This window comes from Astatotilapia calliptera, chromosome 4 (assembly GCF_964374335.1).
Source record: "Astatotilapia calliptera chromosome 4, fAstCal68.1, whole genome shotgun sequence".
NCBI classification, from domain to species: Eukaryota; Metazoa; Chordata; class Actinopteri; order Cichliformes; family Cichlidae; genus Astatotilapia; species Astatotilapia calliptera.
Genome location: NC_137425.1, coordinates 7,910,654 through 7,937,893, shown reverse-complemented (window position 1 = coordinate 7,937,893; position 27,240 = coordinate 7,910,654). Strand labels below are relative to the sequence as shown.

Here is a 27,240-nt window from a genome sequence, read left to right as displayed (position 1 = left end):
AGTGAGCTGTCTTTTTTGGACAATTTTGCCCTCTTCCCCCACTGGCTCTTTGCTAAAAGACTCATGAAAGGCTTTCTTTCTGAGCAGAAAGGAGTCCCTTTAACCCCCCCTCATCTCACCTCCACCTTAGCCATCATCTGTTCCCCATCATTACAGGCCTTTGGAAAGGCAAAATTACAGCAGAGTGGCATATTACCAGCTGTATCTAAGGGCAGGAATGGAGGTTAGAGAGGGAAAAGGTAGTCTGGAGTAAAGGGGAAATAGAGATGAGCAGGAGTAATAAGGAAGATGGGGGTTCTAAAAAGGGAAGAATCACATCAGCAAGACTGAGACAGAGAAAAGCTTAGGAAAGAGGCTGACTTGAACAGAGAGAGTGGGTGGTATGTGTGAGAGGCAGACGTAGACAAACACTGTCATTTACAGAGCGAGGCAGAGCTGTCTGCTAATGGACACATGATATATGGCCACAGAAAGTTTGCAGTTCCTCAGAGTTCCCAAAGTTCACATATACCTCCAATTCTTCACAACCAAGCCTTCAGACACCAGAAGCGTCTTTGCAGAAGGTCATTGCATTTTTGTCCAGAGCATTTTATAGTATAATTTGGGGGGAATTGGAGCTAATCTCATGAGAGGCCTCGTGTCACATCGAATGAGAGGAAGCAACTGCAAAGTAGTCTGACAATGTTGGAGCGTTTGCTAGTGCATGGAGCAGTGGAACTCTAGAGACCCTTAGTGTGTCATACATAAAACTGAAGTAGACAAGCTTTTGTAAACAGATGTAAACTAGGCGGAATGAGAGGAAAGTGAGGGTGAGGGGAGGGCATGTAGCACACACGCGGTCATAAACGCATATCTTTTTGCCTGTTTCATATCGCATCTGCATACAGTAACATCTTAGCATTGTTATTTTACGAAAATTAATAACTGTCATCAGATACAACATATTAATGCATCAATATACTACCTGCAGAATAGCAGTCTTTTCTAATTTCTGTAAGTCTTTATGCTGATTGCAAAGTTGGACTTTTAAGGAAACAAAAATGTAGAACTCAGTTCTTATTTTTCATTCTCAGAATTGCATTTTGTTTGCAGTCTGTATAAGATGTGATGCATGATTTGTCATGTTTAAATTTACCACAAAAGTTCTCAAATTTAAAACGGGTACAGGGGGGGGTAGACTAAATACTTTTTTTGTTGAAAAAAGTAATATTTGGTTTAAAAAAATTCCCCTCAACTGTTTTGTTGCTCCACCATTACTGCCTGACTTCTCAATTTACCTGCAGGTCTGTATGTATGCCAGTTTTATGCAAATAATCCTAGTTCCCTCATAGCATGGCCAAAGCGGACTACTACAGCTCCTTCTGACAAACACACACATACACGCACACACACCATGCCATTTAGAGAGCGAGGGAGGCAACTCATGGATGATTTTCATTGTTATTCATGTATTAATTTATTCGCTCATGGCAGACGTGAAACAGGGCTGTAATATGCAGATGTGGGTTTGTTTCTTGATGGGAATTTTCTGGTCCACTGCCTCTAGCTGCCACTAATAATAAAGACAGGCAAGAGAGGTGGAGGAGGAAAGGGGGAGGGAACTGGAGAGAGAAAAAGGGATGAGGGAGAAAATGCAGTTATAGGAGGGAAGGTTAGAGTTGTCAGCATGCCTCCAGTCATACACCGGTTCTCAAACAAATCTTCGACACCCTATACTACATATGCACGCACACACACATACGCACACACACGCATACACACGCGCAGGTGGTGACCAGGTGTGATCTAGCTGTGAATGGTCTTGTCCTTGACATGAAGGTGAGCATGTAGTGTTGTCTTCTCTGTACTGTTGACAAGACTTCTGACCAGCTGCAGGCTGTTGCTCTACTTTCTTTAGCTCGGTAGTAGAAACTGATTTAAAACTGGCTATTCTTCATGATAAGATTAAATCCACAGTTTAATATCATTTTTTTAACCTCCCACCCAAGAGATAGATATACTGAAAAATATCAACAATGATCTTTAGCAGAAGCTTGCTGAAACATACTACAGTCAACTACTTCTTGACCCCTTCTCAAGAACGGCATTTGTTTTTCAGCTGACAAGAAAAATAAATATCTCCATAATGCAACTAATAAAAAGCTAATGCATTTTTATGTGATGTTTGTGCAATCTGCGTAAGAATATAAGCACTTGTACAAACTATCTTTGTCACTACCAAGACACAAATAGCCAAAGAAATACCCTGTGGGCTGTGAGTCTTGCTGTTTTCTGTGCATGCTGTTGTGGTGTTGCACTGGGGTTAGGCCCTGCAGGGGTGGGGGGGTCATAGGCGTTGAACATTGGCATGCTCGAGGAGGAATAATGTCAAGAACAAGATGCTAACAGGCCACAAAGGATTTAGTCTATTTTCTTTTGTCGCTGCATGTATAAGAAATATTAACCCCCTCCTGTCTTTCTGATTGAGCAGTAGAATGACAAGCAGAGGGAAAGAAGGGGAGAGAAGTCCAAGCACATTTCATGCAGAATGAAAGTCAAATTCAGCCACACATCAACATAGCTCCAGGTTGAGCTTTTTAGAGATAAAATGAAAGGAAAAAATGAAAGACCTGTGCCACCATAAAAAAGAGACTAAGATGTAAAGAAACCTGTGATATATACGTGCTGCCGTAATCCTACATCATGGCCAAATATAACATTTAACCTCACAAATTCCAATTAATCACTACATAAATCTGTTTATGCATTTTTTTTCTATCTGAAAATACATTCAGATTCTATTAAGAAACACTCGATATCCTACATGTGCTGCTATATATAATAAACACGCAGGCTTTCTTAAGATAATTTGGTTTTGTGTAGAAACACTGGGAAGCAAGGTGAGTCATATTGGGTTGAAAGATAAATAACAACAGTGTCAGCCGTACAAGAGGTTTGGCAATCAGCACAGAACGAGCGAGACAGTGAGTGACAAGTGACAACTAACAAACCTCTAAAGAGTCTGAAAACAGGCAAAAGGTAAACAAAATAAGATTTAAAATCTATCAAGGGTACCATTTACTGACAAGATTTCTAGGTTTAATCTGCTCCATAAATGAGAAAATAAGCATGCGTCAAGTTTACCCGCACTGTAACTACATCCAGGTAAACATGCGGTGAAAACATTGTTCGGACCTGGCAGATACCCATGGACTAAATAGACGTGAAGAAGTTAAAGAATTGAAAAGGGTAGGGAGGGTGGGGCCCGTAAACGAGAATGACAGCTTGCAGAAGTGGGGGAACCTATATAGATGAGAACCAGAAGGAGTGTGTTTGGAGGCGTGGTCCCGCTCCTGAAATTCTGATACATAATCTCCAATTAATACTAAGGGACCCAAAGTGTGCTTAGAAACTAACCATTAACCAAACTTAACCACTGATACAAAGCAGTATGGATCCATACTTTAATGTTGTTTATGCCAAATTCTGACTTTACCATCTAAATGTTGCAGAAGATATTTTTCCTTTGACCTATTTCTTCACAGACTTCTTCATCGTTAAATCCAAATGAACATTTCTGCCAAATCTGAAGATATTCCCTCGAGTGATTTAGGATGACTTACAACTCCCTAAATATAAATACATATAAGCTTTAAAGCAAAAAATTACTCAAAGAAAAAAATGTGTTTGCATTCAAACAAACTTACTATTAGCTCATCACATGTGCATCCATGTGTGCGTGCATTGCACCATGCAATTACTAACCATTATAAATCATCCCAGTATTTATCGTCAGTGTGATGGACTGAGTACAAAGCTATTAAAAGAAAAGAATGCCACACATGTTAAAAATACATAGCAGAGTTTTAGCTAGCATTTCACTTATGCTAATATTTAGCTTAGATTTACCAGTCAAATAAAATTATAATATTTCTGCATGATGTTTAGAGGACTACAGCAGAGAATGGAAATAATTAAGCAGCATAGCTTAGAATTGTAAATTGCTTGTAAATGGTTATGTTCTGCCATTGTAAACACAGACCTCAAAACATCCATCCTGCATGCTGACGTCTTATTCCCCTCTGATTTGTAGACACATGTGCATGGCTATCTGGAGCTGAAGCCCACAGGCATGCTCCTAGGCCGGAGTCCAAGCCGTGTCAAATCAGCAGAGTCTTCACCAGAGGCCAAATCTGTAGCGTATAATTAGCTTTTAATCAGCACCCTCATTCAGGCGAGCAGTAAAGATTAGCCCAGCTTGGGCTCTGCTTAAAATAAGCATTCATAAATGCGTGCAAAAGCCTCTGACCCATCGCATCCAATCATACACACACAATGCAAAGCTCCCTCCCTGCGGTCTTTTCTCCATTTGCTTTCGCTGCCTTTAAAGCCACTTTTCTTTTCCCTTTCCTCCTTCTGTCTCTTCCCTGAGTTTGTTTTCCATTTTCCACGGATGTTGGTCGACCCATTCTAATTTTTAAAGGAAACGTTCAGCCACCTCCATAGTTGAATTCGAGTCAGTTCTTAGCCACTGTACAAGGGCACAAGGACTTGCGCGCAAGCCAACACATAACACAACAAGCCTGACCTTAATAGCACCTTGTGCGCTGGAGGGTCTATTTGGATAATCCAATATGGAGAATTTAAAGTGAGTGTCTTTATTAAAAAAGCTGCTGGGGTTTGAGAGCGTAACATTTTAGATGAGCTCGTCTCATCTAATCCCTGCCTCTCTCTGGGGTGAGCCGCAGCATTTATGCCAGTAATGAAGTGCAGTGAGATGAAAGCCTTTTTAATGGGATTTAGTTAAACTGGGACACAAACCAGAAAGTCGGGGAGAGGGGAGGAAAACGCTTCCTCATCATCACTGCCAACGTCATTGTTATTTCTGCTCATGGATAACTCGCTTGTAGGCTGTGATTAATTTATATATACGTGTGTCATCTGTCTTTCCCATTGGCTATGGCAAATGTCTGTCACATGCCTCTTATTTTGGCATTGCAATCATGTTGCTCCAGTGGATTTCTCCTTTTTTTTTTTTTTGTACCCCGTTTGATTTTTCCAATCACTTCCGTAATTTTCCTGTTACCTCGCTCACTGCTTACATGCCTCATCTTGTGTTGGTTTGCAGCAAACAAAGACGGACTGTGTTTTCTGCAGGTTGAGTCGGCACATGCCGATGGGTGATAGGCTGGGTGGGCTGCTTGTTCAAATTAAATGTCTAACAGCCAAATATGTACTTATTTATTTTAACCTTTATATGCTGAGCTGCCACAACAGCATTCTCTAAGGTCGCATGGTGCAAGACTGTGTGTGCTCGCGTATATGTGTGCAAAAGCCAGTTTGCCATACCGCACTGTATCTATCTAATGTTGACGCATTCCTCGTTGTGTGCAGTACTCAGTCGGTGTGCAGAAGAAAGGATCCTTTGCTGGAAGTTGAGACGTAAAGTCAGCGCCCCCAGGCATTCTCTTTCTTCTGTGATCTAGAAGAAACCACAGACACACATACATACACGGAGAGATCACAGCTTTTTTTTTAAAGCAGCACAAGGCCATAACAAGCTGAAAAGGTAGATAGAAAATTCTGTATACAAATTTGTTTGTGGAAGGATGGGACTTAACAATTCATTAGAAACTCTGGTTAGGTTTAGACGTCAGTCAGATGTCTGCAGTTTTAGTTTGTGGTTTTAGGCAATGGCTGATGTTTTTGTACGGCAGACATAACCAGTTGCTCCTACTTAATTTTACATGGCAGGCTTTTATGGTTAATTGTCCCATCAAGGTCTTTTTTGTCACATCAAAGACACTGAAAATGGGAAACTGTTTAAAGTTTTAAGACATGATTTGAAAGATGATTCCAGCTTCAGAGCTTTCGGAAATGCCACACTCCAGAACCTCTGACACTGCAGACAAAGCAAAATGGGGTCTGCATACCACGAAACCGATCACTGTGTGTGTCTGTCGCTGTGATGCGTTCAGCCTGTGAGATCTGGTGTATGTGGCCAGCGCTGAGTCCAGCTTGCTCCAGCCAGGCAGCGATCCTGCTTCTGCTGCTGTGGCGAGTTTGGCTCATGACCTCCTTGGGGCTGCGCTGCCATGTTGGCCCCCTGCTTATTGTTCTGTCAACAGCATCTGTTGGGCCCGATAACAGGATTAGACCAGCCCCCTATAGGCCTGCGGGAGCTAGCCTGGATTAGCCAGCAGCGTCTATCTTTCCATATATGTGAACGTGTGTGTATGTGTGTCAAGAGTCAGTCCCTCCTGTCCTGTCAAAGAACCTACGCTAGAGCTAAATAGAGTGGAGACAGGCTTTCATCCTTTCCGTCAGCCAGTAGATAACGTCTAATTTTATTTTACCTGTCATAGTTTTCTCACTATCAACACTATATTTCACGGATCACACACAGACCATTTACTATGAGTTCACAGGACACTTGCATTATGAACGGGCCCTGAAGTTCAAAGAAAATTGAGCATTGTTATCCTGACCAACTGAGTGAAGGTCATGTCAAGGTTTGGTAAGGTTCCTGCATTACTCATGAATATTAAGTGCCTCCTCAACTTCATTACACGCTGTTCTGGTTTTCTAGGTAATAAATGGCTTCCCAGAGCAGAGAAGCAGGCACAGAAATGAACACCTGAGGTGGAATGTCATAAAAAAAATAAGCCTGAGTGCCAAAAAATCTTAAAAATTTAAAATAGAGGCAACAATAGCTTTTAGATAGGCTGACAATAGCCTTGGCACCTGATCCAGACATGAGAGACGTGGAGGAAGGGCATGATCCCAGAAAAGGATATAGCAACAATGTCCCAAGCCTCATTCACTTCCCTGTGGAATACATGAATCCCTCTTCCCCTTTTCCACATTTTTCCCTACTGAGAATATACCTGCCAAAGTGGTCATGGTCCTGTGACATTCCTGCCAAGCCCTGTATTCACTCCTGTGTTAAGTTCAGTTTGACCCAGGAATTTGTCAGTATTTTGGATTAAACTGTGGAAAAAAGCTCTCTGTTGCGTGCGAAACCAAGTTTACTTTGTGTGTTTTTCCCATGTCTATGTGTTTCTGTGTCAAGCAGGCATGTGGGGTGAAAAATGTCTGCACTCTACCCTCAGTGCCCCAGACCAGAATAGTCTCCACGACAAACTAAAGAGGAGAGTTTTAAAAAAGCTGTTTTCAGTTATGTACCGATCCCCCAATCCCTTCTTCTCCATCCATTCTGCTTCCAGTGCCACAATCACAGAAATGACTTCCAGCTGCTTAAAAGATGAAGACATTGTGCAGCTCTATGTCAGGACACACTATCAGAACAAGAGTTTCTCGCCTACCCTACCGCCATTCTTCTCAGCTCGAACTGACACGCGCACTGACATGAAAATGATTTGAGCCATTCTCCAGAAAGCAGCTTCTCCATTTCCTCTTTCATCCTGGCTTGTCAGGATTTTATATGGCTGGCAGATGCCTCACTGCAGTGTGGCGATTGTTGCTGTGTACAGTGTGTCACTACGGCTCACAGTGCCTGACTGCACCATTCATTTTCTGACCAGCCAGTTTAAACAGACGCTCTTCCGAACAGGCTGCTGATGACCGTGTCGTCGTCTCCTGCTTTCTAACAGCGTCAGAGGTGAGGAAGGGTCTGAAAAGCTGGTGGAGAAATACAGTTTTAATCTCTCCTGGCCTCTCAGTGTCCCAACTGGTCACTCCTTACATTGAGCACACAGTCTGAGTATTCACAGCTTGCACAATATAGAGCATAAAACATCAATCCTTAGTTTTATAAAAGATGCCCTGTGTGTACACTCTGAGTTCACAAACATTTTTAAATCAAGGTCTCTGAGTGAATACACTTCATTGGTCAGATTCTGTGTGATGAATTCCCATCTGAGAAAATAGTTGGTTTAACTTTTACACAGATCAACTGTAGCAAGACAGGGGGGATAAAGAGCCATGTCACCCACATTGACCCTGTCATGTTGCGTTATGGGCTAAATTTATTTGCAATCTCTGCAGCATGTTAAGTTGGAAATTTGGCATGATGGATAAAATGTTAGGGGTATCGAAGTAGAGAACAAAACAGAACGGGTGCATAGAAAACTCTGATTTCATTTACACCTTAAGTGTGTTTAACAGTAAATATATGGTTTCATATTTGAGGCATATTTTATGCATTTTCAAGAGTTGAATTCAGGAGAGGCAGAGATGGGTGGGAATTTTGTAGCCAACTGCCAGCTTGAGCAACTCAACAGTTGAGTTGCTTAACCTTAATAGTTGGCTGAGTTTCCATAACAGAACTCTTTCCCTGGCTTTAACTGTATTATAAATGCCAGGTGCAGATTTTGTAGAGAATAAATTCTATACATATGAAATGCTATAAAACATTTTCATTGAATATAGTCAGCTGAATCATCCATTATGAGACATCTGTTAGATTTACTATATCTGTAAATGCCTTATTAAGGAGTCATTGAGCTCCTTTGGTGCTCAGTGATTTTGTTAAACCTCTCGGGGTTCTTGGCTCAGTAGCTTCTGTTAGAGTTATTGGAAAATGTACAGTCCTCTTTCAAAAACCATCATTAGACAGATACTGTTTCTTTCAGAGGAACAATACGTGGAACTCCTTCAAAAACTGATGCTGACACTGATTCTAAACTCCATGTTTATTTTTTTTCATGCAGTCATGAATTTTCAGTTGACACAGGAATTCTTTTTGCATCATCTTTTTGTATTTTTATACATGCTTATCTGGGGTTTTGTGTTGCAGACTATGAAGACTGTTATATTGCCCCGGTCAATGTTCAGTTCATGTCCACATATAATTAGTCTTTAATATATAAAGTGGATTAGCAGTGTTTAAAATGGACAGACTTGCAGCTGTTCAAGGTTGTAAGCGATTTTTTTCATTTGGTGCACAGCCTGAGGGGTTATACAGGACATGAAAGGCTCTGAAGCAACAGAAAGAATGAAAATGAATCGATGCAAGCGCTTCAATGTAAGTTTGTTACTCTATTCTCTTCAAGCCAATTAATCAATAATCAATGGAAGAAAATTACTGAGCTTTATGTGAGAAGGGGATGATTTTCTAAAGTGAGCTTTAGAGTTTTTTTTTGTCTCTCTCTCCATTGTAAAAACAAGAGTGTAGCAGGGGCTTGTAAGGCCAGTGTTTCTCGCTCTTCTCCCTCAGCCTCTCTCCCCGTGACAGAACACGTCTATCTGTTTATTGTCTCACCATCACATTGACTCCCTGTCACTGCTGTCACTATTATTCGAACTTTTCTGTCTGTCAGGCTCTCCTGTGCTCCCTTCTTCTTTACACTGTTAGCCTGTTTCTGTCAAACCCTTTTTCATTCTGTTTCTCCTTGTTGGCCCCTGCTCTTTATCCTGACACGTTGTCTGTCTTCCTTTAATCTCTTTAACAGGCATTTTATCATATATACCACATCTGTCTCCGTGCATGCACACGGCCCAGGTGCGTGTCTGTTCTGAATCTCTGTGACTGCGAGTCCACGCAAGCTAGAGGTGCGCACGGGTCCACGTCAGCACACGCACTTGCTTTTACACATGCATGCACAGATGGTGTGCAGGTGTACGTGTGACATAGTGCACATAACAGGCCATCGCCTCCTCCAATCCACTTCACAATATGAAACAGGATTTTCCTGTGACACAGATTGTTCATTCATTGCCTAACACTGACCCTCTTTGTGGCTCTTGTCCTTGATTTATGTCTGTCTGTTAGTTGCCTTGGATGGCCTCGCCCTGTCTCGTAGACAAGTAGTCTTCACCAACCAAACAGTAAATGAAGTGCTGTGATTTGATTTATTTTATGCGTTTGTAGGCATATATTATCATATTAATGGTATATACATCATAATTCCTACCACAAAAATATAGTTAGTATTAGGCTTTCTGGTGTGATTCATGCTTGTACTGTAGTGACACAGTTACGCATGCATACACACTGAATTTGCACGGTGGTGCTAGCAGACTGTTGCTATGTAGTTTGCTCTCTTCAGTAAGTCTGTGTGTTTGTTTACTTGTGTGTGTGTGTGTGTGTGTGTGTGTGTGTGTGTGTGTGTGTGTGTGTACATGGAGGAGGGGGTGGTGCTTGCAGATTGTGCTTGGTCCACTAGACCCCTCCCAGTCAGAATAGAGCTGTCTCAGCTCATCAGCATTAGACTCGCGTGGCACCCTGATGTGCCCCGACAGTCAGTCACAGGAAATGATGGGATGTGAAACCACCCAGAGCGCCCATGTGACCTGCCATACAGGCATAGGCGGGTCTGGGGGTGTTGGATGGGATGGAAAAACAGGAAGGCAACGAGGCGATGCGTCCTCACAATAGCAGCTGCAGAAGCCTCACTTGGCACAAGACTGACAAAACACACAACACCTTTGCACACACACACATATATAGACAAATTTCATACAGACATACTTAAATAGATGTGTACACATACACGTAGACACACAGTGATACTGGGTGCAGGCCATGATTGCTGTGATATTTTATCTGGCTGAATGGCAGGGAAATGAATCTCAGCATGCCTGGCTCTAGACCTTTAGGTTTGTGCCATTGTCTTTCACGCCACATGCTTCAGCTGCTCTGAAACACAAATGCAGACAAACAGACACAAACATGGAGACAGACACAAAAATACACACATTGTGGGTCCAAGCAAGACTAGAATAGTCAGCGAGAGCAGCCTGCCTTCCAGTAAGGCTGTGGAAATACACATTGTAACAAGTCGTTTATCAAGTGAAAGCAGCTCATAGATGTTCAAGCCAACTTCCCCACATGTTCTTTCAATCATGTGTTACCATTTTTTCTCAGTTGCATTTTTAGATTGTCTGACTGTATTAAAATTACTTATTAAAAATTGTATTTTATAAAGTCAGAAATATATGAAAATTATTTCAAGTGTTTCTTGTGTGATTCATATCACATCTCATAACTAAATAAAGGAAAATAAGAATAGAAGACCTTCTAAGCCTCTATGTCATGCAGTTTGTCTTCATTAAGTCTTTAAAGGCACTAGAGATTAGACTTTTGTAACGATTTTGCTTTTTCAAAAAATGTCCCTCAAAACTATGCAGTCAGTTTCAATTTCCTCTCTTATTTTCTGTCTTGTCTGATATGTGTGACTTGAAAGCTGCTTACCTTGTTGACATCAACACTGAGAACCCGTGAGGCATGTAAGGGCACGATTAGCTGGAAACTAACCCGGCCTGGATATGCATATGTATATGCATACAATGGACAAACAATGCGTTGCTAAGGAGATACAAGAGCCAAATGAGTGACCAGGCACATATACAACAAGGTTTATGATTGGCATGTTTATGTTTTGTAATAGAACAACCAAAGAGGTTTAAAAAATAAAAATCAAATAACAATCTGAATTAGAGGCTGATACACTGGTCACATAACGTCTTATAATTTTCTTTAAATATGAAGCAAAAAAATTTGTGATGTATGAGAATAAATATTTCAGGTGGATAGAATTAGACAGACTGTGTCCCTGTAAAGGAGTCATTTCTACGAGCAGAAAGAAAAACAGAGCGAGCGTCTTGCAGCACTCATATACAGTTTTTGTCACGATACTGGGTCGTGTGACCCAGTGTTTGAGTTTTATGTATTTTTGTATTCATTTTTGAGCTGGTGAATTTCTAGGTTGCTGTCATGTTTAATCTCCATGTTTCCTGTTTTATTTTGAAAGAGTCCAGTGTTCTTTGTTCATTGTATTTAGTTTCACTTCCCCTGTCCTGTCATTAGGTTTATGTGTGTCAGCTGTGCTCCCATGTGTAGCCACTTCCCCTAATCATCCTTGTGGGTATTTAGTCTCTGTGTTTCATTCAGTCTGTGTCACGTCGTCTGTTCATGCACCCTGTTATTCTAGCTGCACGTCATGATTCTAGCCTGCAAGATTCGGTATTGGACATGTTCATAGTCACTTTCTCCAGTCATGTTTCCCTGCACCTTCATGTGCCAGTACTGAGATCTCGTTCACAGTTTTTCATGTCGTGTTCATAGTCTGTCCACAGTACTTCGTCATAGATCATTCCTGGTCTTCGTTCATAGCCTTTAGTTACTCCCAGTTTAGGTTCTTAGTTTTGTCATTCCCATAGTTTATGGTTTGTTATTTTGCCTTCTCCATCAGCCCTGATTAAAGGCTCACTTTGAGCTTAGCAAAAGTTTTGCCTCCTGCGTCTGTGTCCGCACCTGGATCCACCAAACACACTCTCGCAGACCGTGACAGTTTTTTTCCAAGGTCCAAACCCTTGCAGTCTTTCAATTTTATGGGTCCTATTTTACAGATTTTCCAGGACTACCATCAGGTGCGTCAGATGCTCTCATCTTTTGGGAGGAAAGCAAAATCCCAGTGTTTCCACTGCATTTTCTGTGGCTCTTCACATGCCTCATGATGGATTACTTTCCCCTCTCACCTTCAATATCCTTTCACATCTCTAAGATTCAACTGCATCTCGAGGCATAGCTGTTTTTCCTTTCTTTGCTGCTCTTTCCATCCTTTATATGATGGTCTGCTGCTGTACTGTCAAATTTTATAAATTGCACAAAATGGCAAGACTGGCTTCGTTTTTCTTTTCTTTGTAGTTCTCTGTTGTTGATGTGTAAACACAACAATGTAAATGTTGTCTCTATATCTATATATATATATATCGCATTTGTCTCTATAGTGGCTCCAAGTGTAAAAACATTTTCACACAAACATTTGTTCATCATACTGCATATATAAAATACTAGTTCAATTCCTATTATATGAATAAACAAGTGGTTTACCTGACGTTGTTTAATCACTTCCTTTTTTCCCACTTTACCTCAATAAAAGCCAAGTTGACCTTGTTTAGTGTGAGGATGGCCACTAGCCACATTTATTATGTGAAAGCCTGTGCTTTTAACTCTGAATAGCCTTATCTTCACTATACAAAGCAGCATTCTGCCATTGTAATGACTCTCCTACGTAAAGCATGTCCTTTATCTGACTCAACAAGCACACAGGCTTTCACTGACTGCTTCATTGTATTATTTATTGAACCCAAAGACAAGCCAACTTTCAAGGTGAATGCTAAAAAAGTGTACAAATATATTTTCTGAGTTTTGCCCCCCAAATACAGATACTTTTCAAACCTTTATTTTCTATGCCTCAATACTCAGACAACCAAGTGTTTTGTTAGCAGCTATAATTCAATGTTTAGTAGAGCTATATAAAGGGGACAAATTGTTTTTGTAGCCGTGACAAAACCAGAAAAACTAATCTAATAAAAAAAATCGAAATAACATGTTTATGTAGACTGGGTTTTTTCTCTCTCGCTTTCTCTTTCATGAACAATACTGCAAAAACAATACAGTAGGAGTCTAATATGTGGTAATATTCATCCTGGAGTCACTCTAATGGTAATGAATAAGAGACTGATTTTTGCCTTCATGTAGTCTTTGTGTGTAATTGTAGCCTGGAACATTAAAGCAGAAGATGCCCCTTTGTTCACTCTCAGTCTGCTTGACCAATGTCACTGTAATTCTTCTTCAAGTGATTTAAGTATGTATATGCCTATACAGTGTAAATTAAAGAATATATGGTTGAGAGTGGCTGAACTGTGCTAAATATCATCAAACATGCAACACTGTTCTCCTTCAAATTCTTTCTTAAGTGGTGGCAACACAGCTGAACTAACTCTGAAACGATTGTTCAAATGTATGACCCCCTCTAATTACAGTTTGGAGTACCTAGGCAGCAATTAGGGAATAAAAGTACAATCGAGCATTATCCATTCTTTGCATAGCATGAGTCACTCTAGTTGGCCTTGGGAGCAAAATGATATAAAACTTACCCTGTAAAAAAATGAGTCAGATATGAAGTATGAAAATATAATAAAGACGAAAGAAGCAAGTAAACAGTTACCTACTTTGGATTTAGCTCTAGTTGTAAATGTGCTGTAACTGACATGTGTCTGCTTAAAAAATGGCAAATAAAAATGCCAGGATAGTTTAATGTTAAAGGTAACAGACTGTTTGTTTGGAGATGAAAAATTTCAATTACCACCAACATAAAATTATCATTGTTAGTCTTGGGCAGAGTGTTTGCTTATTAAGAGGAAAATCAAATGAAAAACCAAAATGGGTTATGTATTTGAGGCCATTATTATATTAGACTTTATTGAGGTCTGCTTATTAAATTTTGATTAGTGTAATAGAATTAAAATCCTAAATGTTTTTGCAAAGCTGATGTTTTTCCTAATGGAAAATCAGGACTCATCTATCACTTTATCATGTGCCAAAATGTTGGTAAACAGGGTCAAGTCACTGAAGACTTACTGTGTGAGAAAATCTCAGCAGATCAACATTTCCCGTCAAGCCTGCCTGACCCCAACATATTTTGCCACATTCAAAATCATTTAAATAGCTTTTCTTCGCCATTCATACCTAACGAGTGGCTAGCGAGTGCACATACACCAAAATCTTCATTCACAGATACTATAAAGACAGAGCAGTGCTGGATAGTATGAATAACACACTTTAAGAGAAGAAAACTGCCTTAAAGATTAAATTCATATGCCTGGGTTTAGATCTACATTTCCAATGAGACATTCAATAAGTATCTTCCTACCTGTGTTTTAGAGACAGCAGAGATGTTTAAATTCACATGGAGTAGTTTGGACTGTATTATATAGCTGTATGCATGAATTTACACATGGACCCCCGACATGTCCTGTTATTCTTGGCAGCAATTACATCAGTTTGACAGTAGACATTTTCTGTTCCACCTGAGACATCAGGATTCCCACCTGCCTGCTGTTCCCCTCACCTAGCAGTTTCCCTCTTTATCGGTTTCCCTCTTTTTCAGCTCCTCCTCCCCCTCACTGTTACGCTCCTTCATCTTCCACTTGTGAACCCAGCCAAGGCGACGAAACACACTGATGATTTATTTATGTTAGGGAAGCCATCTTCCCCTCTTACCACGATCTCTCTTTCCCTCTCACACACTCACATACATACTCTTCCTCTCTCTTCTTGTGTTTGTCTGTCTGTGAAACTGTATGTGACAGTGATGCTAAATGGGACGTCTTCTCTCCTGTTGTGATGAGTTGGAATGTGCAGGTGGCAGAGCTTACAAGCACAACACACACACACACACACACACACACACACACACTTTGCAGTGTCATACTGGGCTGTCAGCCTCTCTCTCCTCTGGGTTAACGCATATGATCTAGATATTTGACACTATGTGCTACTTTTTTTTTTTTTAAAGAAACACCCCAGCAGCCAATATGTTGAGTGACACCAGGTGATATACAGTAAGAATATGATTTAGTACCAGACAGATGTTACTGTTTCTAATGTTCTCATTACAGTGGAAACTTCAAACAAGAAATATTGTTAGATATAACAGATATGAGGAGCTATGTTTATTTTTAGAGGAGTTTATGTAAATGTATCTTGCAAAGCAACTTGCCATCCTTTGCTAATGGAAAAAGGGAAGTCTGGTGAATCCAGATGTTATCATGTAAACAAGAAAAATCTTGGTCACAAACAAAACTCATGATCCTAGCTTATAACATTACAGTTGTGAGAATGATGTCATTTTCTGGGCAGCACATTTTACAAGCCGTTCAATAAGTTGCTATTCTATTAACCTCCTAAGACGCGAACTCTTCCACGGCATGCATTTTTAATTTCTCTTTGATATTTGGGCTGATTGGGACCCGATGAATGTAAAAATAAAGAATTACCAGATTTATTTATTTTTTACCTAATTTTTGCTTCTAAGAAAAATGAGATCCACATATGAGGACATTCGTTTAAAATTTCATTAGAACAGTAGCAGTATAATGTCCTCGTAAGTGGATATCAGGCCCTTGTAGAGCAAAATTGAGTATTTTGGTCTAAATAACCCAAAATGTGATGTCCACATATGTGGACGCCAGGTCCTAGGAGGTTAATGGTTTATAAATCATTCATTAATTCTTTATATAGCTGTTGTAAGCCATTCTGTTAAAGACATTCTGGGTTTGAAGGCTGTGGAAAATTAATAATTAATTTACTGTATGTCCTCTAGCTGCATTACTTCTGTAGTCTTTACTGCTGCTGTTTAATTCATCAATATGACCACCTAGTTTGTGTAAAGGATCTTCAGCCTATTAATCCAAAATACATGTATTATTAACTTATTTCTGCAACATTCACCACTTCACATATGATAGATTATACATGTTGTAAATGGTGCAGCAATAAGTTATTAATAAGTGTACTTTTGTCTGATGCGCTGGATCTCCCTTTTACAGAAAGTAAGGGATGGTGAATTAAATGATGAATTAATGAGCTGGATAAAAACTAACCAAATAGATTTTTTTTTTTTTACAACCTGGTCAAATGTTATTACCAATGGCTTGTTACTCTTTTATAAAACATAAAAGATGCATAAAATTTCCTTAAACAAATTTACCTTTTACTTTTTAGTAATGGCTAATTATTGACCCCCAAAATTAATCAACACATTTAAGAGTCAAAGAACAATTAGAATTGCTTTATTTAAAAAAATAGAAATATTAACATATTTCATTTCTGGGGCATCAATAATGCAGTTTTTTCAAAGTTAACATTGTGCCATCATTAATGTGCAAGGTGTGTCCATGTGCACAAACCTAACTAGTGAGTAAATATGAAGTGAAAAACAAAAGGAGTCAGCAGGTGAAATGAAAACTAAACATAGAGGTCCAAAACAGGCTGACAACCTTCCAGGCTGACAAATCTGCACAGCCACCTCTCCAGCACCTCATGCAGACACTGCAGGTCTTAAAACCAGAACTGTTATCTGATGGCAGCACAATATTCCCAGGTGCAATCCTTTGCAGCATCAAGAATGGCTGCAAAGGACAACACAGATGGGAGCTAACTAAGCATTTTTATATGACACTCCATGATGACAACACATTTCCTTATCAAGACAGATAAGGTGAACCACACAGCATGTTGTTGAAAAAAACTTGTGCTCTTATTAGTATCTGTTTTTCATTTTTGGGGTGATTTTAAATTGTATTTTAAATCCCGGGGTTTGCATGTAGTCGTATAATTTATGTAATTTGCTTGTTTTCTCTTTTTGCTAGTCATTCAAATCAGTATATGTTAATAAGGGACATAGAGACACAAGCTGGGAAGCTCATCAGTGAGCTGAACAACAAGCTAATAACTTGACACTTGGTCTCTTCTCCTTTAATGCCCGCTCTTAGACTTGCCTTCAGGTGCTTTTATGGGACTGGGCATCTTACACTGTCACCCATCAGCATCTGTCTTTCTTGTCCGCCCATTTTTAAATTACTTTAGCGCCTCACAGTCTACCTTCTCAGTGTTCCTTCAACCTGCTGTCAGTCTTTCTGTCACTTAGTTGGTTTCTCTTTCAGTCAGTCAGTCAGGTAGCCGGCATGGCCGTTACGCTCTGAGGATGTTCCTTTCCAGTGCTCTTCAATTCATTTGTTTGTTTGTTAGAGAAAGAGGGCGTGAAAGAGATTTGGGTCTAGTGAGAGATAGTGAAGAGGGAAAAAAAATGCTATTGAAGTAAGCAAATTGACAGAGGGATTGAGAAAGAGGGAGATCCATGGATGTCAATTTAAAAAGTGAGAGCTTAGTGTCAGGCTTTCAAAGAGGAGCGCGTGCGAGATGAGAGAACGAGTAAGAGATAAAGTTTATGATTAAGGAGAAAGGGGGAGAGTGAAAACTGTTTGTGGAGGAAGGGAATGAGAGAGGAGAGGACTATTGTTAGTTTAGAAAGAGAAAGCGATGGCTGTTAGCCTCCTCTGCTGCTGCCAGCCATTACCTATTCAAGCCTCAGCAGCAGGTTGGCAGAGAAAGCTCTAATTGAGGAGGCCGATGGCTTGGAACACTAGAGAAAGAGAGGCAGAGCTAACTTCTTTTCTTTTTCATTAATTAGCCTGTCACTCATTACGCTCTGGCATGTATTTGGGATCATAAAACAGCATGGCTGTGGTTAGATTTGATTGCACTTCTTGTTGTGCTGTCCAGTAAATTACAGAAAAAATGACTTCTGTACAGAATAAAGAAGATAATCTGCAGCTATGCATCATATCCATTAACCTCAAGGGCTGCGAAAAAGCATTTGTTTTTCTTAGTAAATCACACTCCCAAGCTCTCGTCCTCATGCTTTCATAGATTTATACAAACAACTCATCAAAAAACAGCGGTGCCATTCTTATCGCACTCTCACATCCCCGCCGCATATTGGAAAACAAAAAGGTGGACATTACAAGGCTGTCAGGCGTTGACAGGTATTGATCAGGCTGCTGTTGAGAGACTAGATGAACTTCCCATCAGAGACTTTCTTGCTGTTTGTTGCCATCTGTTAATAACTAATGGAAGTTGTGATATTTGTGGTGAATGTGAAGAAGGGAGGAAGAAGAGGATGTTGTAGTGATGCCCAGATGCCACGGCTAAATGGATGTCACATGATATTAGGCTTGCATGGCGTGATACACCGCCATCATTCTGTCAGGTGACAACATTTATCTCCATATTTCACATCTAACCCCCTCCTCCACCAGGTCTTGATCACTCATCACGCACTCGCTCTTTGTCCCACACTTCTCCACCCACCCAACCCACTGCAGCGACACTGTCAGCACTCTACAGCGTTTACACGTACTGCATAATAATCACAAGCTGCTCACCTCTTCTGGAGTTTCCACCTCACCTCCGTGCAATGTAACCAGCCAACAATTCATATTCTGTGCATATGTCACATTTAGCAGAAATGTTTCTTTTGCAATCGTGTTCTTTGTTTTGTTTTTTTAACTTGTAAACAAACTTTTCAACATGTCTGATCTTCTTCTTTAAATCGCCAAGTCTCACAACTGACTCCAGTGAAAAATCTGTGGCTTTACACAGAGCCAGACGGTGTACAAAAGAACACAATTGTGGAAAGATAACACAATTTCATTAAACCTAAGTGTGACAGCTTGACCTTCTCTCCTCTCCAGGATCTGTCACTCATCACCATAGATACTTGGCTCTCAGCAGCAAGTCCACCAGTGTTAACTACAGATTTGCTGTCCCGCAACTCACAAAGGAACAGTAATGTCAGACTTTTTTTTCCTGCATTGTTTTTCAGTGTATAGCGTAGCAACTTGAAATGAACAAGTTGAACACTGATCCAATGACAAAGGAGGTCAAATGGCTCAAAAGTCTGAACAATATAATCATGAAAAAGAAAACTCCTTTATGTTGTATCATCCTGACAAGTCAATCTAGTATTTATTTTTAAGAGACCATCTGTTCTTACATCCATTTAGGCATAAATGAGTGAAAATGCTGGCAATGTGAAAAAAGTTCCACTCATGTGGAAATGTATCTGTGCTCCTCATCGTGTTTTTTAAGCATGTAGAAAAAGCTTCACCATGTGAGGCTATTTTGATTTTGTTCGTTTTAATTTAGATGGAAATTTCACTAGTTAAGTGAGCTAATTTTACAATTTTCACTTGGTCATAGTGTATTCTTGGTTCATGCCACAGCCTGTCAAGTCAAACACAGTAAAGATCACTCCGCCAGAACTAAATCAAAGGTGTGAATCCCTGCAACTCACCCTGACTTTTACATGTAGTCATAAATTCACTTAGGCTTATGCCCTTGGAATCCAGTTGACTTAGAATTGTTCTTATACCAATGTTGGAAATAAACATTAAAATTTATGTTATAAACCAGTGTACGGCAATTGAAGAAAACAGACACAGTGAATCAGGCTCTCTAATACAGTCCCAATCAAAAGTTTAAGACCACTTGAAAAGTGGCAAAAAATTATAATTTGCATGGTTGGATCTTAACTCATTCACTGCCATTGACGTCTATAGCCGTCAATGGCAGTGAATGAGTCAATGGGTTTAACTCATTCACTGCCAATGGCTGGCAGTGAATGAGTTAAGAAGGTTTCGAGTATAGCTTCAACATGCAACAAGAAGAAATGGGAGTGAGGCAAAGCATTTTTTTGAGAATGCAATTAATTGAAAACAATGCTTAAACTGAAACAGGCTGTTTTACAGCCAGCATGTTGCTCACTCAGTAACTACTGAGTTCTCAGTGTGTGGACTCCTTCCTTGTCACCTATACCTGTTCTGGCATTAACATCAGCACAAGAACTGTGTGCTGGCAGGTTCATGGCATGGGTTTCCACTGTAGTGCTGTAATTGCTTTAGGACTCAAAAGCTGAATATAATTACCTACACCAACTTTAGGCCATATTAAAGGAGGGCATAGACATTGTGACATCACTCACTGATTTGTGAGGTCCTGTTTGGAAGACTCAGTTTTAGATGTAATGCTTTTTCTATCTTTGTTTTTGGGGGTCTTGAAATTCTAAATTATAAGCTTTAAGTTCTAATATAATCTTGGAGCTTGCCAGAATATTATTTTTCAGGTAGTTAAAAAGAGGTCTAATTAGTGACTCAAATTAGTCAAGACCTACTCGACAGCTACGAGTTACATTTCTCTGTATTCACCCCTCATCTAAGTGGCCATGCCTGTAATGATGCACAACTTTTTTTTAATTATAATTGTCCCTCCTCCCTACCCCCATTTGAGATGTAAACATATTGATTTCAGCTGTAAAGGTGAGAAGTCTATGTGATTAGTTTCACTTTTGGTGCCAGCCTCAAGTGGCCTCTTGAAGGACTGCAGTTTTTGGCACTTGTGCTCCGATTTCATTTTTCAGCCTCATAGATTTACTCTAGAACTTGACTTGTGATGCAGCTAAGAGCAACTATTATTAAGCCACTGCAAAAGGTCCTTAATGGACAGTATTATAAAAGAGCCTTTCCTCAATATATTATTAAAAATACACATAGGCTTTGCGGTGGAAAAATTGACTTTTATTTAGTCCCTCAGAGAGGTGTAAACATTGTTTTCTCTTAACATACAGTATGGAACAAATAGGCTAGAACAAATCTTCTTGGCTGAGGCTGACTGATGTAAAGCTTGGAGCGATTCCCGTGTTTCTAATTAGCCCAGGCTCTGGCATGGCAGCCTGTAGGCTGATGGTTGGCATGAGGCAACAGAACAGCCCAGCTGCCCCTGTGTCCCCTACTCTGCCCCAAAGGAGAGTCTCTGGGTCTACTGCTGCCTTTGTGAATGGCAAGGAACAGAAACCTGGATTGGAGAAGAAAGGTAGTTCACACCCCGCACAACACTCTGTCAGAGACAATATTTCATGTTTAAAAAGGAGCTCTTTATCAGCAATCTGATCACTACAACCTCTCCCTGCTGCCATGCTCCACTTTCTCACTTGCAGCTTTACTCTTTGGAACAGCACTCTTAATAGCATCATGACAAACTGACTGTTAAAGAGCATCATGTATATAGTATCAGTTTAATGTAAAGGTTGAATTAGACCCTTTGAATGGACAGCAGACACAGCTGATGAACACGTTATTTTTGACTTGGACAGCGGATGTCAGGAACAATTTAAAAAACATCTGAAAGCCCTCTTCACAATGACATGAACACAGCAAGGACCAGTGGGCATTTCAGCCAAAGCAGCAAATTGAATAAACTAGAAGCAGAGGAACAATATAGACAGAGAGAGACAGACAGATGGGGAGAAGAGACAAAGTATATGATTAGGTAGAAATACAGTTTAAGTAGAAAAGCGGAAAGGGGCGAAAATGGAAACGAAGAGGAAGTGAACTGCAAGCGCAGGAGAGGCGGAGAGGGAGCAATTTAATGCTGTAATTAAGTTCCCGATAGCACCCTGGGAGATGTGCTTTGGCGTAGCTCCAGGACAGCTTAGCATTACACCAAGGCCCTTCAAATCACAATCTACTTACACACACACACAAACACACACACACATAACACACAACACGCCATTTGAACAAACAGAAATTTAATTCCGAGTAGGCTCTCTGCGCTCTCGCAGCCAATTTCAAATCCCCGAATATGTGTCAGCTTCACCAAATGATGCATCGACAAGAAGAGACACAAAGGAGGCGCAGACTGGCAGAAGAGACGGCTGTGAGAAACCATCACTTGCAGTCACTCTCACGTTGCTCTCACTCACACATTGTAGTGCACACACGACAGTTGCCTTGACAAGTGCGCACAAATCATACTTATGAGAGCACGAACGGAAACCTGTCTCAGAAAATATTCTTTTCTTTCCCTTCATGTTTACCGTGCACCTGTCATGCTTCTTCTATCCAGACCTGCTTACTGCTTCTGCCTTTATTTTATTGATTAATTTATCTTTGTTTTTCTGAGGCTGCATGGCAGAACATATCTGAAGCCAACGTCATTCCTAGTGCTGACCTACAAAGCAGTAAGTTTGACAAGATGGCTAATGTGTTGCCAAGTTGTACAGGTGTGCAGCTTGTCTCTGTGCAGCCCTGTCATGTTAAAGGGGCTCACCAAGGGGAGGAGAGAGAAAGATGTGGGACTTTGGAGAGGAAAGGATGACAGGAGGAGAGAACTCAGAGAGACCTCAGAGAAGAGAGAGAGAGAGAGAAGAAACAGGCAATTACACCCAGCTTCGCTACCACACTCCTATCCCTCGCCTCCTTCAGGCCACGCGGAGCAGCAGCACGAGCAATAGGATTTTAACTGAGGAGAACGCGCATCAATAGGATCTAAGATTTCCTGGGAATTGGTCACCAAAGACGGGGGAGTAAAGGATACAGTGTTGACAAAAAGAGTTGTCTTTGGAAAGACAGGAGAGGAAACAAGTCCTCTAAAATCGGCTCCAGCACATTCCGAGGCTCTTCTTTAAGTGCCGTACGCCTACCGTTCGCACCTTCGTGCTGTCCTCGCTCTCTGGGGATAAAAGTGCGTAAATATATATATATATATATATTTTTTTTTTTTTACCGTTTTCACGGCAGGTGACACGCCGAGCTGTAGACTCACAGATACGGTCCTGGAGCCACGATGCTGATCGGTAAGTGTTAAACACCTACAGTTCTCCACTTTACCGGTGATAACGCGGCTGCGCTGAGTAAGCAATACACGAAAGATTCCTGAAAGGTTCCAAATACAACCGTTTCAGGATTTCGCGTTGCAACAGTGTCGATGGGTAAAAAAAGATCTTAAAGCATGTTAATGCAAACACACTATGTGGAGCAGGCGCGCTAAAAGTCCTTGTCGGGAAAAATGAAAAATCCAGGGATTCAGTCATTTATCGGGCTCGCAAGTTGACCATTTGAAGTGTCTTTTTTTATGATTTATTCATGAATGTCCTGTGCGCCGTCGATTACATGACTGTGCATCAACAATCACCGCATTGTAATATATCTATATCACTAAAGCACTTCTGGATGGATGCAAACTGCATTTCGTTGCCCTGTACCTGTGCATGTGCAATGACAATAAAGTTGAATTCTATTCTATTCTATTCTATTCTATTCTATTCTATCAGATTATATGAAGCTCAACCAAAAGTGTGCGTCCTGGGTGGTTCGGAGTTACCGACACCTCACACTCCTTAGTCCTCTCGGCCCATAGATGGAACTTGTATCTTTTATCACGAAAACTTCCACCGTAGATTATCATTCATATGGTGTTGTTCTTTTTTCATTTAAAACGTCACAACGTTCCGAGTCATCAGTAATAATAAAAAAAAAAAACTCAAAACAAAACATCAGTCTGTTTGAGAAAAAATGACCTTCTCAAACATCAGCTAAATAAATAAAATAAATACGTTTGCTTGTGTGTGTGTGCGTGCGTGTGTGTGTGTGGGAGGGGGGGGGGGAACTATAATTAGTGGACATTTGTAAACCAGTTCCTGATAATAAGCATCATAAGCTCGTTGTGAAGAACGACGTCATTAACCTGACGTGTCAGTGTGCCTTCAAACAACTCGTTGTTCATTTTTTTATTAATAAATAAAATTGACCAGCTTACCCTGAACTATTCAAGTAGTGATGTTTGAAGATCTCAACCTTTTGGGGGCTTAAAAATAAAGCTTTGATGATTACTAGTATGTTTTGATTGAATCTGATAAAATTGGCATAGGCATTAGTGTAAAAGCTGTCCCACTAAATCCAGAAAAGAGAACTTCATTTGCATAATTAACTCAATCTCAATGGAGGTGTATTTTTTGTGTGTATGGGCTGAACAAAGAATGTCTAATGGACCCAAGCTGCTGGGCCCCTGTCCTTCATCTAAAATCCTGATTTAAAGCATGTTCATGGCTCAGTGCAGTCTTACCTTTCTTCAACAAAATGCAACTGTTCCTGCATTGCATATCAGTGCTTCTATGAGTACTCCTTATTTCACTTTCAGAGACAAATAAACAGAAAATGTAGCTGAATTTGGGAAAAACATCCAGTTCACAAAGATCTAAAAGAAATACACTCATAGTGTTGTGTCAGACCTCTGGATGTGATGGCTCCCGCCATAAGTGTGACTGTGTGGTGATTTGCGATCTCGGTGCTCTTAAAATGGCTTCGGAGCATGGGCAAATGACTCATGCAAATGGATGCCGCATTAGCATTTCTCTAGATATTTACTCCATGTCACAAATGCAACCTTCTAATCCCTACACTAGTAAAAACTATCGTCCATGGAGCACCAAAAGCTTCCAACACTGAACTGTTTTACTGAAATACCATCTTCTTCCCTCTCTCGTCAGCGTTCTTTCCCACTCGCCCTTTTAGTCAGCTCATAAAGAACTGCTCTTCTGTCAAATGGAGCCCTAACTACTTGGGCCTTTGTCCTGTGCTGATTTCTTCTCGGCCATTATGTCGTCGTAAAAGCCAGTTGGGGTGTCACTGGGGAGCTTTGGCGGCAGTGGCTTCTTCTCAGTTCCAGATAACAGCCTTTACTGGACAATGGCCATTATTAGTCACTGTGTTGCTGTCTTCTGACACAGACAGTTCTCTTCATATTGAATATTTCAGTATTGAGTTGAAGAGCAAAAGACCTGGTAGTGGGGGCTTGACTTTGTCTTACTTCACTCATCCATCCACAACACCCCCATCATCCGCACAAGCGGGGGACAGGTTGCAGGGCTGCGGGAGAGCTGATTATAGGCTTCTTCGGGAGTGGGCGACATTCTTCCACTTCCAACCTTTTTTTTGTCTGTGGGATCTGAGGTGGGGGATGCATAGGAAGCAGGGCTAATCTGAGCTAAAGGGGTCCCAGGGTTGATCAGGGGTAATTACACAGGGCTAGGATTACAGACTGCAACCACTTATTGTGGACTGGCCACACCCTAAAAGTAGAGTTGTATTTTTTTTAAGTAAAACGAATGATTTATTCATAAACATACTATTTGTGATTTCCAGATTTTAGCTGAATGTATAATTTCATTTGTATTGCTTGACCTTGAAGTGTCAGTGTCCACTTGGACTTGTTTCTAGTTTTGATCTGCAGAAGCTGCAGGGTCTTCTAAGCAGTAGGGAGCAATGGCTGTTTGAAGTGGTGGTGCAGGTGGAGGGGATGTAAATGAGGATGTTAATGAAAAGGCATTGGTTCATTTCCCACAAACCACGCATCTGTGCCATCACCAAACCATCAGCCGATTAAACGAACAAGCTCTTCCCGAGTGTGTGTTACGCCGACTGTGTCTTTTTGGTTAGAGCAGCTGTGGGCCCCTGTCTGGACTGACGGAGTGAGTGCTCTTCTGTGTGTGTGTCTGTGTGTTCATCACTCATTATGATGGATGAATCTCCCGAGCCTCCTGTCTTTTCATTCATCCCTCACGGACCAGAGGGACGAAGGTGGAAACTCTCCAGCTTCTGTTCAGCACACCTCTGCCTACTGTCTCTCTCTCACATGTGCACACACACACACACACACGCAGGCAGGCATGTGCCCAGAAAAGACAAATAACCCACTTTAGTAGCCCAACAAGTAGTTAAAGTGACTTTTGTATTTTTCATTACCTCAGTCCCTATTAATCTGCATCATCTATGTAAAAAATCTTGTGTGGAAATGAAAGAGTGCTGCCACAAATAGTATATTATTTCATATTTATTGTTTCTCATCTTACTGCATTTTATATGTTTTATCCACTGGAGTAAAGTTCTTTCCCACTTTTATGCAGTTGTCGATGTCTGTGTGAGGTAATCTTTCACTTTAATGTCCCGGGCTGCCATTGCTTCCAGGTAACGGGAACAATGGGATGTGTTATTACTCCAAAACTCTTGTTCTCCATACTGCTTTTTGCTGTAGTCACTAATCTTGATCTCATTTTATCTTTCCCAGCAGAAATCAGTTCATGAGGTGTAAATTTAAAGACTGATTCTTCTCGTAGAAACTCTCACGTCGTTGCACATTGTCAAGCTGTTGTGTTTACTGTTTTTTAGAGTAGTTTGTGATGATATGGTGTTTTCATATGTGAGTCAGAAATTCTAATCATAATGCAGTGTGTTTTGTCACGGCGCGTTTGGACTTTTGAGATTAGAGTGTAAAAAATCCCCCGAAATAAATAAATAAAAAATATTAATAATGATAATAATTCCAGTCTTTGATGGAATTCTTTATGTGTCATAAAAGGGCTGGGTCTTTGGACAGAACATCCAATGAAGCTGAAGATGAAAATTTAATAATGAGGAAAGTGCGGCTTTGGAGTAAGTTAGTAGTTTAAGGCTACATTAGTCACTGCTAACATAATACACCTGAGTCTCAGACTGAACATTTAGATGGTCAAGTGAAGTCATGATTAATGCAAGAAGTATAATCGCTGTTTATTATTATTATTTTTAACTGTCTATTTTTAGTCGCACTTAGTGGAGTACACTTTTAGTCTGGAACAAATTCCTTGAGGGAAGTGTCCTGCAAACGTTGCTGGGCATCTCTTGATTTATCTCCACTATTACTGAGAGAAAATGTAAATGTAACTGGATACATAAAAGGAATGCTGCATGTCATAAATCAAAGCGAAATTACACATTTGAGTGGGCGCATTTTGATGTTGAGACTGAATCTTTCTGACCAAATGATGTTTAGGTAGGTTGGAGAACAGGATGACTGAGCAGACTGCTGCAGGAGCATAACAAGCTTTGTCTACACGGATACACGGATGTGCACGCAAGCGTTAAGACAAGCTAGAGGTCAGCAAAGAGCAAAGATTGAAGGTCAAAGAATTTATTATTACAGTAGTGATTTGTTCTTGACTACTGAAAATAGTTTGAACTTCCAATTTAGCAAAATTAAAGACAATATTATGATTTTTTTTTCCGCTCAAATTACAGTGTAAGAGCAAGCAAAAGGTAAAGCGAAGAAGTCCACTTGTGGTTGTATGGTTGGGC

General features: G+C 40.5%; 1 protein-coding gene across 4 annotated transcripts in view; it reads left to right on the top strand.

Annotated features, from left to right (window-relative positions):
• znf385c (zinc finger protein 385C) overlaps window positions 1–27,240 on the top strand; it is a 147,255-nt gene that overhangs the window by 67,874 nt on the left and 52,141 nt on the right. Inside the window, exon 1 of one of the 4 annotated variants that reach the window (XM_026164374.2) lies at window positions 20,881–22,925. The exons of the other annotated variants lie outside the window; for them this stretch is intronic. Coding sequence (XP_026020159.1) covers window positions 22,916–22,925 — 10 coding nt within the window. The 5' untranslated portion in view covers window positions 20,881–22,915. Of the gene's footprint in view, window positions 1–20,880; window positions 22,926–27,240 lie in introns of those variants that run through there. 4 annotated transcript variants of the gene reach the window in all.